This window comes from Drosophila erecta, unplaced genomic scaffold (assembly GCF_003286155.1).
Source record: "Drosophila erecta strain 14021-0224.00,06,07 unplaced genomic scaffold, DereRS2 tig00000126-arrow-pilon, whole genome shotgun sequence".
Taxonomy (NCBI): Eukaryota; Metazoa; Arthropoda; class Insecta; order Diptera; family Drosophilidae; genus Drosophila; species Drosophila erecta.
Window position 1 is genome coordinate 2531008 of NW_020825209.1, and position 13537 is coordinate 2544544.

General features: G+C 43.1%; 1 protein-coding gene across 4 annotated transcripts in view; it reads right to left on the reverse strand.

The window, feature by feature from the left end:
- Nucleotides 1-13537, reverse strand: part of LOC6550976 (fasciclin-2) — a 64932-nt gene that overhangs the window by 16408 nt on the left and 34987 nt on the right. For all 4 annotated transcript variants that reach the window (XM_015155458.2, XM_001976817.3, XM_026982414.1 and 1 more), the window contains exon 3: nucleotides 3297-3468. In XM_015155458.2, the coding sequence (XP_015010944.1) occupies nucleotides 3297-3468 (172 nt within the window). The remainder of the gene's footprint in view (nucleotides 1-3296; nucleotides 3469-13537) is intronic.

Genomic DNA, 13537 nt, shown 5'->3' on the forward strand with positions numbered 1-13537 from the left:
AGTGGGTGGAAAATTTTTATTTTATTTTTTGATGGGGGTGTGTGCTGTGTGGAAGAGCGGATCTGAAGACATTGTGCAAAATTTCGCTGCATATTTGCGTTGGATTTTTAATATTGCGCCAAGCACCGGGCACATTGAAAAAAAACGAGGAAAAAAATAAAACGAGCATTGAAAAAGGAAAAAGAATGGGAAATAGGAAAGAATAGGGATGAGCAAACCGTTACGCATACGTAAAAATCACATTTTTTTGTTGATTGTCTCTCGGGAGAGTTGGCGCCTTGGGGACCCGCACCATATAGCAATTTCTACTTTTTATTGCATTTCTTTTGGCCCCTTAGATGCGAATAAAGATGTCGCTGCTTTTCCTGCTGTTGTTGCTGTTTTCGCTGTTATTGAATGCATGAATGAATGAAGTTCGCGGCGGAGTGGGCGGGTTTTCCAAGGATGTGTTCTTGGATGTGTTAAGAGACGGGTGCCGAAGTCATTTATCCATGTCTCCATTCCCATTTTCCTGGAAATGGGATCATCGTACAGTTTGAAATTTTCCCGTTCATCGCCGTAATTAGCCAACGGAGCTGACTGCATAGTGACTGCCATAGCTTTCCGCTGAGATGCACACAGATGCATTCTGTTGGCACCAGGCTTCCTGGAATTATGCCTGCCCCCTGCAAGACCCGTGCACCGAAAAGATGCTGACCAAAAATCAAAAATAGGAAGAAAAAAAAAGAAGAGGAAGCCAAACCCCCGGCAAAGGCCATGCCCAAAAATGAGAGCAATGCTCGGCCGCAGAACTATGTCGAACTTAATCGTTTTAATTAACTTGGCCCGAGTATAAACGGAACCATGGGTCCTACCATCCTCATCCGTTTTTGGGAGGCGGGTGGCAGAAAGAGGCCGGCTTGTCGGTTGGTTTTTGGCAGCTTAATTACATTTCGCGCCTGCAAGTATGCACTGCATAGCATGCGTAATATGGATGGGTGGGGGGTATGGACGCTGGTCGTTTGAAGGGGGGGCGTTGGACACGGTCCAGCCCCAAAAAACAAAACGCACCAACAAACTGGCCAGGAACAACAACATACTGGCCACAGAGTGGGGAGGAGGAGCCGCAAAACCAAACCAAACCAACACAATACAATCAGCAGTTGGCGGAGAGGTCAGGAAACTGGAGGAAGCGCGATGGAAAACGGGGTTGCGACCAGGCAAGAGGGGTTGTCCACTAGGCCAGAGTTGCCACAGCATCGTTTGCAATGAAAAACTGCATTCACTTTTGCGTGGATGGAATTGAAAAGCCGGCTATCCAGCCAGGGTTGCCGCAATCATAATTAAAACTGGCAATGCCAAAGCAGAAATGATGAATGAAATGGCCTAGAGTAATAGAGGAATTTGGAAAAAATCTATATATACAGGGAGCACGACAAAAGCGTACACCGAATTTAAGTTTTTACAATTGGGCATTGCTTAAAATCAATTGTACCAGCTTCTGGTGAAACTATGAAACCTTTTTGCAAGGGTATAAGAAAAAAATAAAAAAATTATAAATAATATAGAATGTGCGGGAAAAAAAGTCCCACCTAAACTGAACCCAAGCCGAAACACAAATTTCCACTCGCCTAAGTTTGAAGAGGAAACGGGGCTAATTGGCACGCAATGGTCGGGCGGAAAATGTCCCGCCCGGCAAAAGCCCCTTGAACCCTTTCACGGATTTAAACGGGGGTCAGGTGTGAAACACTCTCGAGGGACCAAGAGTTCTTTTCTTTTTATTTTCCGTGTTATTCTCTGGATTTCCCACTCTGGTCAGTCTGCAGGCAAATTAATTAACACGATTTCGCTTTTCACACGCACACACAGCCACTGCCACACACACACACACACACACAAAACTGGGAGTTGAGATTTCGATCTGAATATTTGACCTAAGAATTTCCATTCGAATTTGCCTTTCACATTCCCTTGCGCGTTTTTCTGCAGCATTTTCTTTTTCCTTTATTGCAATTTCGTCCTTTTTTGTTGTCAAGGAAAGGATTTCACTTGATTTCGCAGAGGAGAACTTTTGTTTAATTTCATTTTGTGTACGAAAACTTCGTTGGCTTTTCATTTACCTGCTCATGAAATTTGCTTTTAATTTATCTTGCATTTTTATGGAACGACAAGATGATGAATATAAATAGGGTCAAGAGAAAGCTCTAAAAAGTTTGACAAATTAAGAATATGTAATTACTTGCAGCACCCTTTAGTTGTTCATGCTTGCTAAAATTCTCAAACTCTCTCATTCAGCATAAACCTATGTAGTCCGAAATCATTTTTGGTAGTGATAAAAAACCGACCCTAAACGTTTCCTTTTTGCTTCCGGCACACCAATAATTTAAAAATGAAGGCTCGAGATGAAGAATTGTTAGTACAACAACTAATAGGGATATTGCATGAGGAAATGGGCGTGTGTGTGAGTGCTTTTGTGTCAATGTCGAATGGAAAATGGAAATGCCAAATGCCAAATGCTACTCTTAGGTTAGGTCCTTGAAAAAAATGGGCCTGGGCAAAATGCAGCGAGGTGAGTTAACAACAATCAAGAACAAATCAAACAATTAATCATGCCAAAAACAACCACAATAAGAGGGCTGGGAAGGGGGAGGGTCAGAGGCAAAGCTAAAAGTCTAGAACTTTGGTGTTTCAGTCGCAGTCGATTTACCAGAAAATAGCGCAAGTGGCCGTCAAAATTACCAGCTACTTAACAATGTCCTTGTTGCAGTCGGTTGGAGTCCATTGGGACTTTAAAAAGTTTCGTGGGAAGTTGTTGTCAGGGGATTTTCCAAATTGTGTTGCTTGATCTTTTGATGACAATGTCACAAGGAAACGTAACGTATCTTTTTAGGTTACCGATAAACGCGATTGTTAAAGTTTCGATTAACTAGCGGTTACTGTCTCAGTTTCCGTCGCAGTTGTCCGTTTCTAATACTTGTTGCTGTTGCATTTACTGTTGCAGTTGCAGTTGCAGTTGCAGTTAAATTACTGGTTACTGTAGTATACTCTTGCAGTTGCTGTTACTGATTTACTGTTGTGTTTTTTTTTTGTTTTTGTTTTTAATATAGACGTTCGCGTCACTTACTCTTTCTTTCTATTGCCCTTGGAATCATACAGTGGATCGTAATTCCTACAATACGATATACGATACAGAAGTGAGTGTTGTGGTGTATTTTCATTGGTATGTGTTGCGTGTTCATTTATGTGTGTTCACGGAAATGTCACCGATAACCGGAGGTTAGGATAGAGCCCTGGGGGTCATTATATTCAATACTTACGGCTTGGGCAGAATGGTGTTGTTCCGGTTGTCCTTCCATTGCAGATCGGCGACCAGGGACTGCTCGGGAACTGTGGGTCGGCAGGTGAGGATCAGGGGTTTGCCCACTGGCTTGCGCTGGACTTCTTGTTTGGGATAAATCTCCAGGATGGGAGACTGCGCACGGGTCAGATCTGAAAAATGAATGCAAATAAAGTGGGTAATTAGCAAGGTTGCACTCAGAGAAAAGCATTGGAAGTTTGCACAGAAAGAGTAATAACTTCTATAATGCTCTTCAATATATTTAAGATATTTAATACCGAAGATGTGTCGCAACAAATGAACACGATTATTTGAAAGCTAGGATAGAAAACATAGACGAACTCATCTGAAATGGCGTTTTCCTTCTGATTGAGTGCTGCGGTCATCGGTCATCGGTCTTTGTTTTAATTTTATCTGCTCTTTTTCCGTGTGACTCATTTGCACAGGCGAGTAAATTTTAAATTAATTTTAATTGCCTTTGCTGTGGACGCCCACAAAGGGCGCCCTTTTGGGGCGGGAGGTGGGAGTATGTGCCAGCTGGGACCTTTGTAATTTTCACCCCACTGATTATGCACGAATATTGGCGGAGTGTGTGGGTGCCTCAATTAAATGAAATTATTCCAGCGAAATTCCAAGTGAAATAGAATCGGCATTTTATAGAAATGTGATAGAAATTAGGAGAACGCACTTGGCATTGGAGTTATTTCATCGAGAATTTAATAAAACTGCATGCAGCATTTTCCGGTGGAAAATTGTAAAATGAAATTTTATTAATGGTGGTCATTTGCAAATCGTTATTTCATCAGGACTTATGCCATTCAAATGCGCGTCAATGAATGCCAGAAACACGTTCATTTAAAATGTTCAAATTCAATTTGAAAACTAAAACTGTGTCGATGTAAGTGAAAATAATAAAGTAATATAAAACTTGTCCCAAACGGAAGCTCAATTAAAAATGTGCGCAGCACTTATTGAAATTTATTGTGAGTTTCTGTTTAAAACTTTATTTAATATTGCCATTAAAGCCATTTAAATTATTGTTGTTATTATATTCTGTCCATGAATGCTTATTGGTTGCTTTCATGTGAAGCCTGTTAACATTTTAACGACAACTTGTCCGTTGATTGCGTTTTATGTGAAATAATGTAACAATTAAAAATCATTATTTTCCTCTTTTGAAAATGTGGTCGAGTGTATGAGCGAGATATGGATGAGAACATAAAACGTTTGACGTTTGGTTTAATATTATTATTATTAATAAATACCAGTCGCGCTAAGAACTTAAAAAATAAAGCTCATAGTTGAGCTTCCTTCCCGAACTCCAGCCCTTCTTCCACCAATGTCAAGTGCATCTGTTTTATCCTCGCAAAGTACTCCATATCCTTTACTTATATAGGCTAGTTACCCATTTTCTGGGTAACAATTCCCAGCTGCTCTTTTTGCTGTCCCTTTGAAACTTGCTCCATGGCGACTAAAAGTTGGCCATTGTTCATCTAGCTAATTACCGACAATTAAACGCTCATGGAACCCTTTGTTACGAGGTCGTGGGCTGCTATATGGATAGAGGAGCTGCAGATCCTTGGGTGCCAAGGACTAACCAGACTATCCGAAAGGCAAGAAGTTCCAATGTTTTTGTCTTACAGTTTCATTTTCATTTTCATTTTCGCCCTCGTGCCCATTACAATTAAAAGCCTTTCTGGCCATTTTCTTTGACATTTTATTGGACAGTCTCAGTTGACTTGGCAGAATGGCATTTTCGGGTGGCTGGCTGGTGGCGGAATGGAGCCAAGGATAACTGCTTAGCCTTTTGGCCAAGTTCAAGTTGTGCCTGCTGCCTAATAGCCAAGTGTCTGCACATTCGTTGGCCAACTTAATGTGTGTGGTCAAGATTAAAGTGCCGCAGAGGCACAAAAAAATATAAAGTGAGCGTATTCAGTGGGGTTGTGGGGGCTGTGTACCCTCCACTAGCAGTGGCAGCTGTGATCAGTCCGTTTTTTTTCCTTCTTTTTGTCAAGCCGCAAGTGGCGCACACAGTCGAGTGCATAAATAATTTAATGTAAACGAATCCGCGCTCAGGGGTGTGGGTGCAAAAGGGGTGAAGGGGTGATGCGGCAAGGAGGGGGCATGCAACAGAGTGCATTAAACTGCCCCCCAGCTACTCCGCTTTTTGTTGCTGCCCCAACGCCCGTGTCTCCGTTTCCATCTGCAGCTCGGGCGAAATTAAATATGAGAAATTTATGCGACGCTGCCTTTTTGCATTGCAATTAATGCAAGGCAACAAAATGGCGCCACCAACTATCCCGGCAACAAAAACAAAGAAAAGCGCCGCAAAAAAACACAAATAAAAAGTGAATAATAATGAAAAGCTGAGGGCGAGTGAAAAACTCGAACCAACTTGGGGAATGAAACTATCAAATGCTCTTTTTTTGTATCCCTTTCCCGGCGAAATACTCATTTAAAATAGAGTTACTCATTAAGCTAAAATTGCTATTCATTCACAGGGAAAAAACTCTACTTCAAATATATAGAGTTGTTTTTCTTCAAAGGGTATCGCGCATGCACTGTTAGAAATGTGTAGGAATATGCGGCGTTATTTTGAGTCAGTTTCAGTATTTTTCCTGCGTGCATGCTAATATTTGTTCACGTATTTTTTAATTTGTAAATAGTTTTGTTTGACTAATGGATACTTTTTTGAATACATTGTTGTGTTTTGTAAGGCGAAATGGAGTGTGTTGATAGCGATTAATGGATTTACTTGTTTATTGATGTTTTTATTTAACACCAATAAATGTGGGTTCAGTTTGGCTAGATGCTACCGAAAGCGCATTGATAGTTCAAACATCCATTTATCCTCTTAATGCATTTTTTAAACGTTTAAATCTGATTGTCTATAGCGGTTATTTTAATGCCACTATTTATTACATTTTAACAGCTTCATCAAAGCCCCCTTTAAGTTCTGGCACCCATTCACCATATTTTTGAGGCTCTTTGTGGAGGGCAGGGCATTTCCTTTGGGACTCGGGCTATGCTTAATTTATATTTATTTTATTTTAAATGTATGCTGCATAAATAAAGGCGCAGGCTCACACATACGAATGCACATTATCTTTCTACCTCTTTGAGCCCCCGACTTTTCCCGCTTTCCCCGCTTTTCCCGCTCTCCCGATTTTCCCTGGTGAATGCGTGTTGCTTTTCCGGCGCCGCATAAATAAACAAGCGGTTAAGAATTATCGCGAGGCTCTGGGGAAAGCGGCGAGCGAGTGAGAGGGACCGATGTGAGCCGGAAAGAGATAGGGCACAGTGTGGGCGTGGCAGCTCCTGGACAATGCGCCCACTTCTCGAGCAATTAATTCATTTCGCCTGGCCAGAGAATATTGTTGAAAAACAATTAAAAATTGCACAATAAAATGGGCAAATTAACACACACACACACACGCACACGAGAGCATTCCATATACGTATTTGTAATGGCTTTAAGTCTTGAATTCATTTTTATTACCCCACTTTTTGTAGCTGTTTTAGTTTTTTTTTATTACTTTGGCCGCGCAAAAGTTAAAATTAATATTTGTTTGCTTGAAAGTTTCTGGCCCTTTTTTTGGCCAGCAGAAAATTTTGATTTATGTAATCCCCCTTTCTCCTGGGAAAAGTTAGTTTTCTGAATTATGGCTGCAAAATAGTGGCCATCTCCGTCTCGCTTGCACCTAAATATTGTCCAGCCTTCGGTTGTACCATGCCACAACCCACATGCCACGCCCCCCCTTCACCTTCTGGCCAGAGGCGTGCTCAAGTGGCGCCGACCTGAACCCAGCTCCAAAAATAGCATCTATTGGTTGGTTATCGAGAGCAGCCTAAATTTACACAAGCCACTCGAAAAAAAAGCGTGATCAAAGGAAACTCGCGACGGGGTGTTTGCTGATGGCATAGTGATTATTGCAGGAAAAGTGGAATCCTTTTTGATAATTAGCCCTGGGGCTGGGGGCTGGGGGCTGGGGGCTGTCTAGTATGGGGGGCTGTCTAGTATGCATTTCAAATCACCTGAGAGGCAAGCTTTCATAATTTCCAAGCTATTTTCCCCTCCAAGAGTTATGAATTAAGATATTCCAGCTGTTGTGCTTAGCGCGTGAGCGCCGCACATTAGACGCCGTTTCGGGCGATTCAAGGACGAATTTATTTGCACAGTAAACATTAAAGGGCGCCAGGAAGCCGCCAACCGCCAACCGCCAACCGCCAACCGCCAACCAGCCCCACTGGGGCTCCTCTTCGTTTTGGCCGCAAACATGTTTGGCATATGTGATGGCGTTTCCTTTAGGCATGCATGCGTGCCACCAAACGATTGCAGACATCCTCGACATCCCAGTGTGTTTTATTTGCACTCGTTATAATATTTCCACGTTATGTTTGCGCTCCTTTCTCGCTTTTCTTTTTGTTCTCTTGCTGCTTTTGCTCTTGCTCAGACATGTTGCATACTTTTGTGCGCGCCGGCGACAGGAAACTGGAGCAGCCGCCTCAAGTGGTCGTCGATGATGGCACCCCCCACAGACGCCAGCTGAAAATCCAGCATGCGTTTGGATTTTTTCGGCATGTGTATGCCTTTTGAATTTTTAAATAGGCCACAGAGAGGACAGGGGGCACGAGGCAGCGGCATTGACAGTCGGGCTTCGTTTTGAATACCCATTGGGGCGGCTACGCTCTGGGATTGTATGGGCTCAGCTCCCAGTTTGGAATACCAATAATATAGCAGATTAAAAAATACGATATGGCCTTTCTTTGGGAGTTGCACAGGTCCGCTTACTAACTCGAACTTGGGTCTGCTCAAAGCTTGCCAATGGGTATCACTCTCGTCAGAATCCTCAGCTGCGACCCCCTCTTTAGTTTTGGGGCCATCCTTTGGGTTCCTCTGATTTGACTTAAACTCTCTTTTCGTGCGCACTTCAGCCAAACTCAAGTGGGGCTTTCAAATGGCAAAGTGATGCGAGGGGCGGCACTATGACGATTGTCGCCGTCTGTGGCTGCACGGTAATTGCTGCCATTTGCACGCCTCGGATCTTGCCATATTCTATTCTATTCTATTCTCTAACTGTCGAATTGGAGCCGCAACAAATGCGCCAAATGTGTGCGTGCATCTATTAACCAACAAACATTTGTGTCTGTGCTTTCGTAGTGCGTTTGAGTGGATATTTACTTTCCTAATTGGCGCCCGGTTTCAAGAATTCGCCATGTAAATGCCAGACATGCCAAGTGACTCATTCAATCCCACGCACTCAGCTGCTGACCCTCAAATGGTGTGATATGTAATGATCATGATCTTTATAATCACTTCGAAGAAGAAGCTATTTATTGCTGTCTAAATTGGCACAAACTGTTTGCGCTCGGTCGCTGTGCACTTGAAGAAGTCAGTGACCCAGAAACCCAGTAACAAGTGAATTCCGGCCCCACCCAAAAATGAACCCACCCACAGTTGCCCGCCAATGTTTAAACAAATGAGGTCATTATGAGAGCAACGGAGAGGCGAATGGCAAATGCGAATGGCAAATGGCGAATAATAGCAGCAGCCAAGTGGCGACAAAGTAGTTAAAGTTTTTATCTCCCTGGAAAAACTATAAAATGGCAAATGAAAAGTTGATGAGCATTGAACAAGGCAACTGCAACTGTAACTGCAAGTGCAATGCAACAGCCACTGCCGCTGCGACTGCGACTGCAACTGCAACTGCAACATCCATTGCAATTGCCCCTGCAACTGGCAGTTGTTGAGCAACTGAGTGGCAAACTGCTAAGTGAGTACTTGGCAATTGGATGCACACGCTCCTCCGAAAACGGAGAATTAAGGGATAATATCTACCCGAAAATAGGGGGATTGTGACATCCGTGGCAAGCACGTTCTCGACGCTCCATAGATGCAACTGATTTCTGGGGCAATCAGTAATTAAACGGATTTATGGCTGCTGGCTAAGAAAAAACTTTCCCCTGGCAACGGACTGCCAGCGCGAAAAGATCCAGAAAATGGCTAATTAATGGGGTAGTTTTAGCACAGACAACAGCTTTCAAAAATACAGAAAGACGTGCCAGTTAAATATATTTGCACAAAGTCCCCTATACTTCCACTGAGCCTTCATTATAGTTTGGAGCTTCAAGGCTGAAGTACATTGAATGTTAAGTATAATTTGGGCGTCTATTTATCAAATAGCCCCAAAGCTTAAGTACTTTTCAAGGCGCCATAGTGCGAGTATACGACTTGCACAAATCGCCGCATAAGACTTCTGAATGGTCCCAGATCCCCCAAGCAATCCATTATAAGTAGCAGATCAAACTCGTGACTCTTGGTGGCAAGCTGCCCGTGGAAAGTTTTTCAATCACTGCAAAGAATGAATCAGGTACGAGGTGAAAAGGACGAGCGTCTGAAAATATGAGTGCGAAGGGGTCGAATTCTCTGCGGCGGACAAACGTTGCATATTAAAAAGAACTTTCCAGCGAAAACAGAAAATAGTCAACAACAAAAAGGCATTGCGGTGAAATGCTGGGATATTAAGCGCTTGAAACCGAAAGTTGCTGAAAGAGTCGGGTGGCACAATAAAAAGAAAACTACACGAAAAAACATCAAAAATTGCATATAGAAGTTGAGCTTATTATGCGCGTAAACTTTTGGCCGTCTCCGTCATCGCCGCTTGCTTTTAACTTACTTTGCGTATTAAGTAAACTTGACTGATAAAGTTCCGACCGGGATGGGGAATAAAAAAATAAAATCCCAGTAGAAAAAGACGCGAACGGAACCACGCGCAATGTGTGTGACCTCTGAAGAATCAAGAGGAGTGCGCCTTCACTGCTCCTTTTCATCAAGTCACCTCAGGTATAAGTTGTGCAGAGGGAAAAATTCCCCAGGACTTGTGGGATGCAACTATTAGAATGCAAAACTGCAAAATGGATAAATGGATAAGACCACCATTATTTATAGGCAATCAGCAGAGTGATCATGCTAGCTTGCGACCACCCAAACAATTAAATGGTTTTGATAACGGCAATCATACCGCCTTTCTCCATCCATACTTGAACAAATTCCACCCAGCTATATCGTCCTTTTAACGCATTTTTTCGCTCCTCCCTTCCCTGGCGTTTTATTTTGCTCTTAAGTGCTTGAATATGTCTTGTTAAGTAAGCAGTTAGTTTTTTGGGCGTACGTTGTCCCTGTTCCCCACCACCCTCTTCAAAGCCCGTGGCATGAAATGTTTCGCAAAGTGTTTCCCCCACCCCCTCAAGGCCTACGAATTTTCCTGGCTAGCAAGTTTCAGCTCCTGCACCGCCTGCAAACCCAAAGTTACAGCGTTCACTCTCCATTTTTTGCTCCTCGCTTTCTTCAACATTTTTTTGTATTTTTGTTTTACTTTTTTTTCGGTCAAAAGTTTTGTTGCCTCTTATTTTTCTTGGTCGGCCCTTTTCTGGCTGTGCTGTTCTTTTTTATTTCTCATTTGCGGCGCTAGAAACTTTAAACAAACCCGAAAAGTCAGCTTGGTTAGGAGCCAGGCAGCAAGGAAAGATGAGTCGACATAAGTAAGCCTAAGAGTGCTTCCCCAGAATCTTCCGGATTAGAGATGCCAATGCACGGGGGCGTAGGGTAGGGCTACGAAGGAAAACAAGAAAGCCTGACTTTCGATAAGTTCGAAACGGTAGGAGCAAGTGGTTAACCGGTTTCGTGTTGGCAGCGACTTGGTAAGGGATTTAAAGTCACTTCAGGGATCAAGGAGTAATTCCCAACGGGATAAGCGAGACTACATCGAAACTAATTGATGTGCATACATTTTTTGCACGATAGCATATCGATTTGTTGCTATCGATCCTTTTTGAGGGCTTTTCGGGGCCAGGCTAAATCGATGGACCTTCTATGGTAAGAGCATCGCTTAATTCGTTTGGTGCTTTTATTTTCAAAATCAATGCACGTAGAGTGAGCAATTAAAGTCCAATTGGAAAGGGTTTTAAGCAATCGTTATCGATGGCCCTTGACCAAGTATTCTTCTCGGGTATTCGCTCGCTCTTTTCATTATTTTCACTCTATTTTCGTGCAATTTCCCCTTGATTCTTGCGCTATTGCTTTTTCTCTGTGGCGCCGAACAAAAGTTCAATTGCATAAATTAACCGAAGGCACACACACATCTACACATATATTTCACATCCCACATTCCACGTTCAGCTGCCACACAGCATTTGCTTCTTCTCCATTATTGATGCATTCAATGACAATTCGTAGGATCTATGGGGAGATTGGATAGCTGGTTGGCGGGTTGGCTGGTTGGATGGATGTGGAAACGGCAATGGAAAGGGTTGAGTGGTTTCGCTCGCCAGTGAACTCATTAAAATGCCATTTAATTAATCATCGCAGCGACGACGGCAGCGAAGCCAACCAAATGCTATAATTCAACGCCCTCCTCTAATTGTTATTGGGGTTCCAAGGGCGCGAGGGGCTGTCCAGAGGGAGGCTCCAAGGGGGAGCTTCGTGGGGTACTTCATGGGGTATATATGGGTGGCTGTATCCCGTGGTCGATTGATTCATTCGCTGCTCTGCTCCGCTTGTCCGCTCATTAAACATTGGCCATTGCAGCTGCGGCATCATCAGCATTATTATCATCAACGCTGCATATCATCATCCTCATCAAACGGGGCTTATCACCGACATATATACCAACCATCAACAGTTACTCAGTCTTCCTCCTCAGAGGCGACGGGTTACTAGCAGTGTGATATCGCTGAATCGTACTTCTTGTTTTTAACCCAGAAACTTATTATGGCTCCCCGCCCCTCCCTCAGTTAGTCCCCTATCTCCTCTAGCATCTTACATTTCCTTACATTTCCCGAGCATTGGGGCGCGGACGTGGACAATTCCAATTAACTGAGCAACTTTTCGCTCAATTGAATGTCTTCGAAGTGCACTGGGAGAAAGCGAACAAGTTCTCTTCAAAAAAGTATGAACTTTCGACTAAGAAATACTACCTAGTAGATATATTATGGTGTAAACTTTGAAGTCTATTTTCCGTTTTAAAATATAATATATATAATAATATTTTGTGCACTTTTTTCGGAAGTGCGCTCTGTAGGCTTAGCCCATAGGCAGTCAACACTTTGCACTGGCCATTTGGAGCGGCCGAGAGATGAAGCGAACTATCAATCAGGTTATCAATCAAGTCCGCCGGTCCATTTTTCCCCTTCCCATCCTCTGATGATCGATTTGCGCTAGACTGCTAGATTTCTGGGCTACCTGCCCACTGCCCCGCCCCTTTTTTCGGACAGCTGGCGAGCGTTTTCCACCGCCTTTCCCGGGGGAGTGGATTTCGTCTCTGTAGCTGCAAATTATGCAGCCCGACGGGGCCATCGATCAAAAATCCGTACGCAGGAGCAGCTGGGACGGATTCCTATCTGCGGCTCATATTTTTTGCAGTCATCAATTTGGTCTTTGATTTGCCTCGCTTCTCGCTTCTCACTACTCACTACTCACAACTCGCTTTTCCCTTTTTTCATCTTTTTTCCACGTATTTTGTTTGGCCGGTTTTAATTCTTGGCTGCAACGTTTGCATTTGGGATTTAGGCTTCGAAAAGGGGGCGCCCGGTATTTGATAGTATATGCTCAATTGAGCCACCATGATGGATGGGTGGTGGATTGAAATATAGGTATATTGCAGGGGCCATAAGTCGGCTAAATATGACAGATGAGCCAAGCCCTCCTGATTTTGGATTCTCGCCCTCGTATGTCAATTTGCATTCAATCGCAAATTCAAATTGACTTAGAGTCCATAGTGTGGCACAATAATCTTATAATGGGCCGACCTCAGTTGGGAATAGAATCAAAGCTATGTGAGCTAACATTCAATTTATGCAATGAACTGGAAAAAAAGTAGCCGTAAGTGTCCTATTTAAATTGAAGTTGTATTTTATAGCCGAATAAAGCAAAAATGAAAAGTTATTTACCGTTTAATCTGGCCATAAATGTTCTTCCTACACAAAATAGTTCATAAACGCTTACAACTCAAATTCAAAATTCAAATTCAGGCGACTGAAAGCCATTCGTTTGATTGATTCAGTTATTCCCGTGGCGCCCATATAATTGCTTATCAACTCGGTGGATGGCCAATAAAAACCAAATCGACGACTATCAACAGCGAAATGGCCAAAACAATGAGCGGGAACATCGTGTGCATTAACATTAATGTCTTTTCATTTGCATTGACAAAGTTGCAGGCG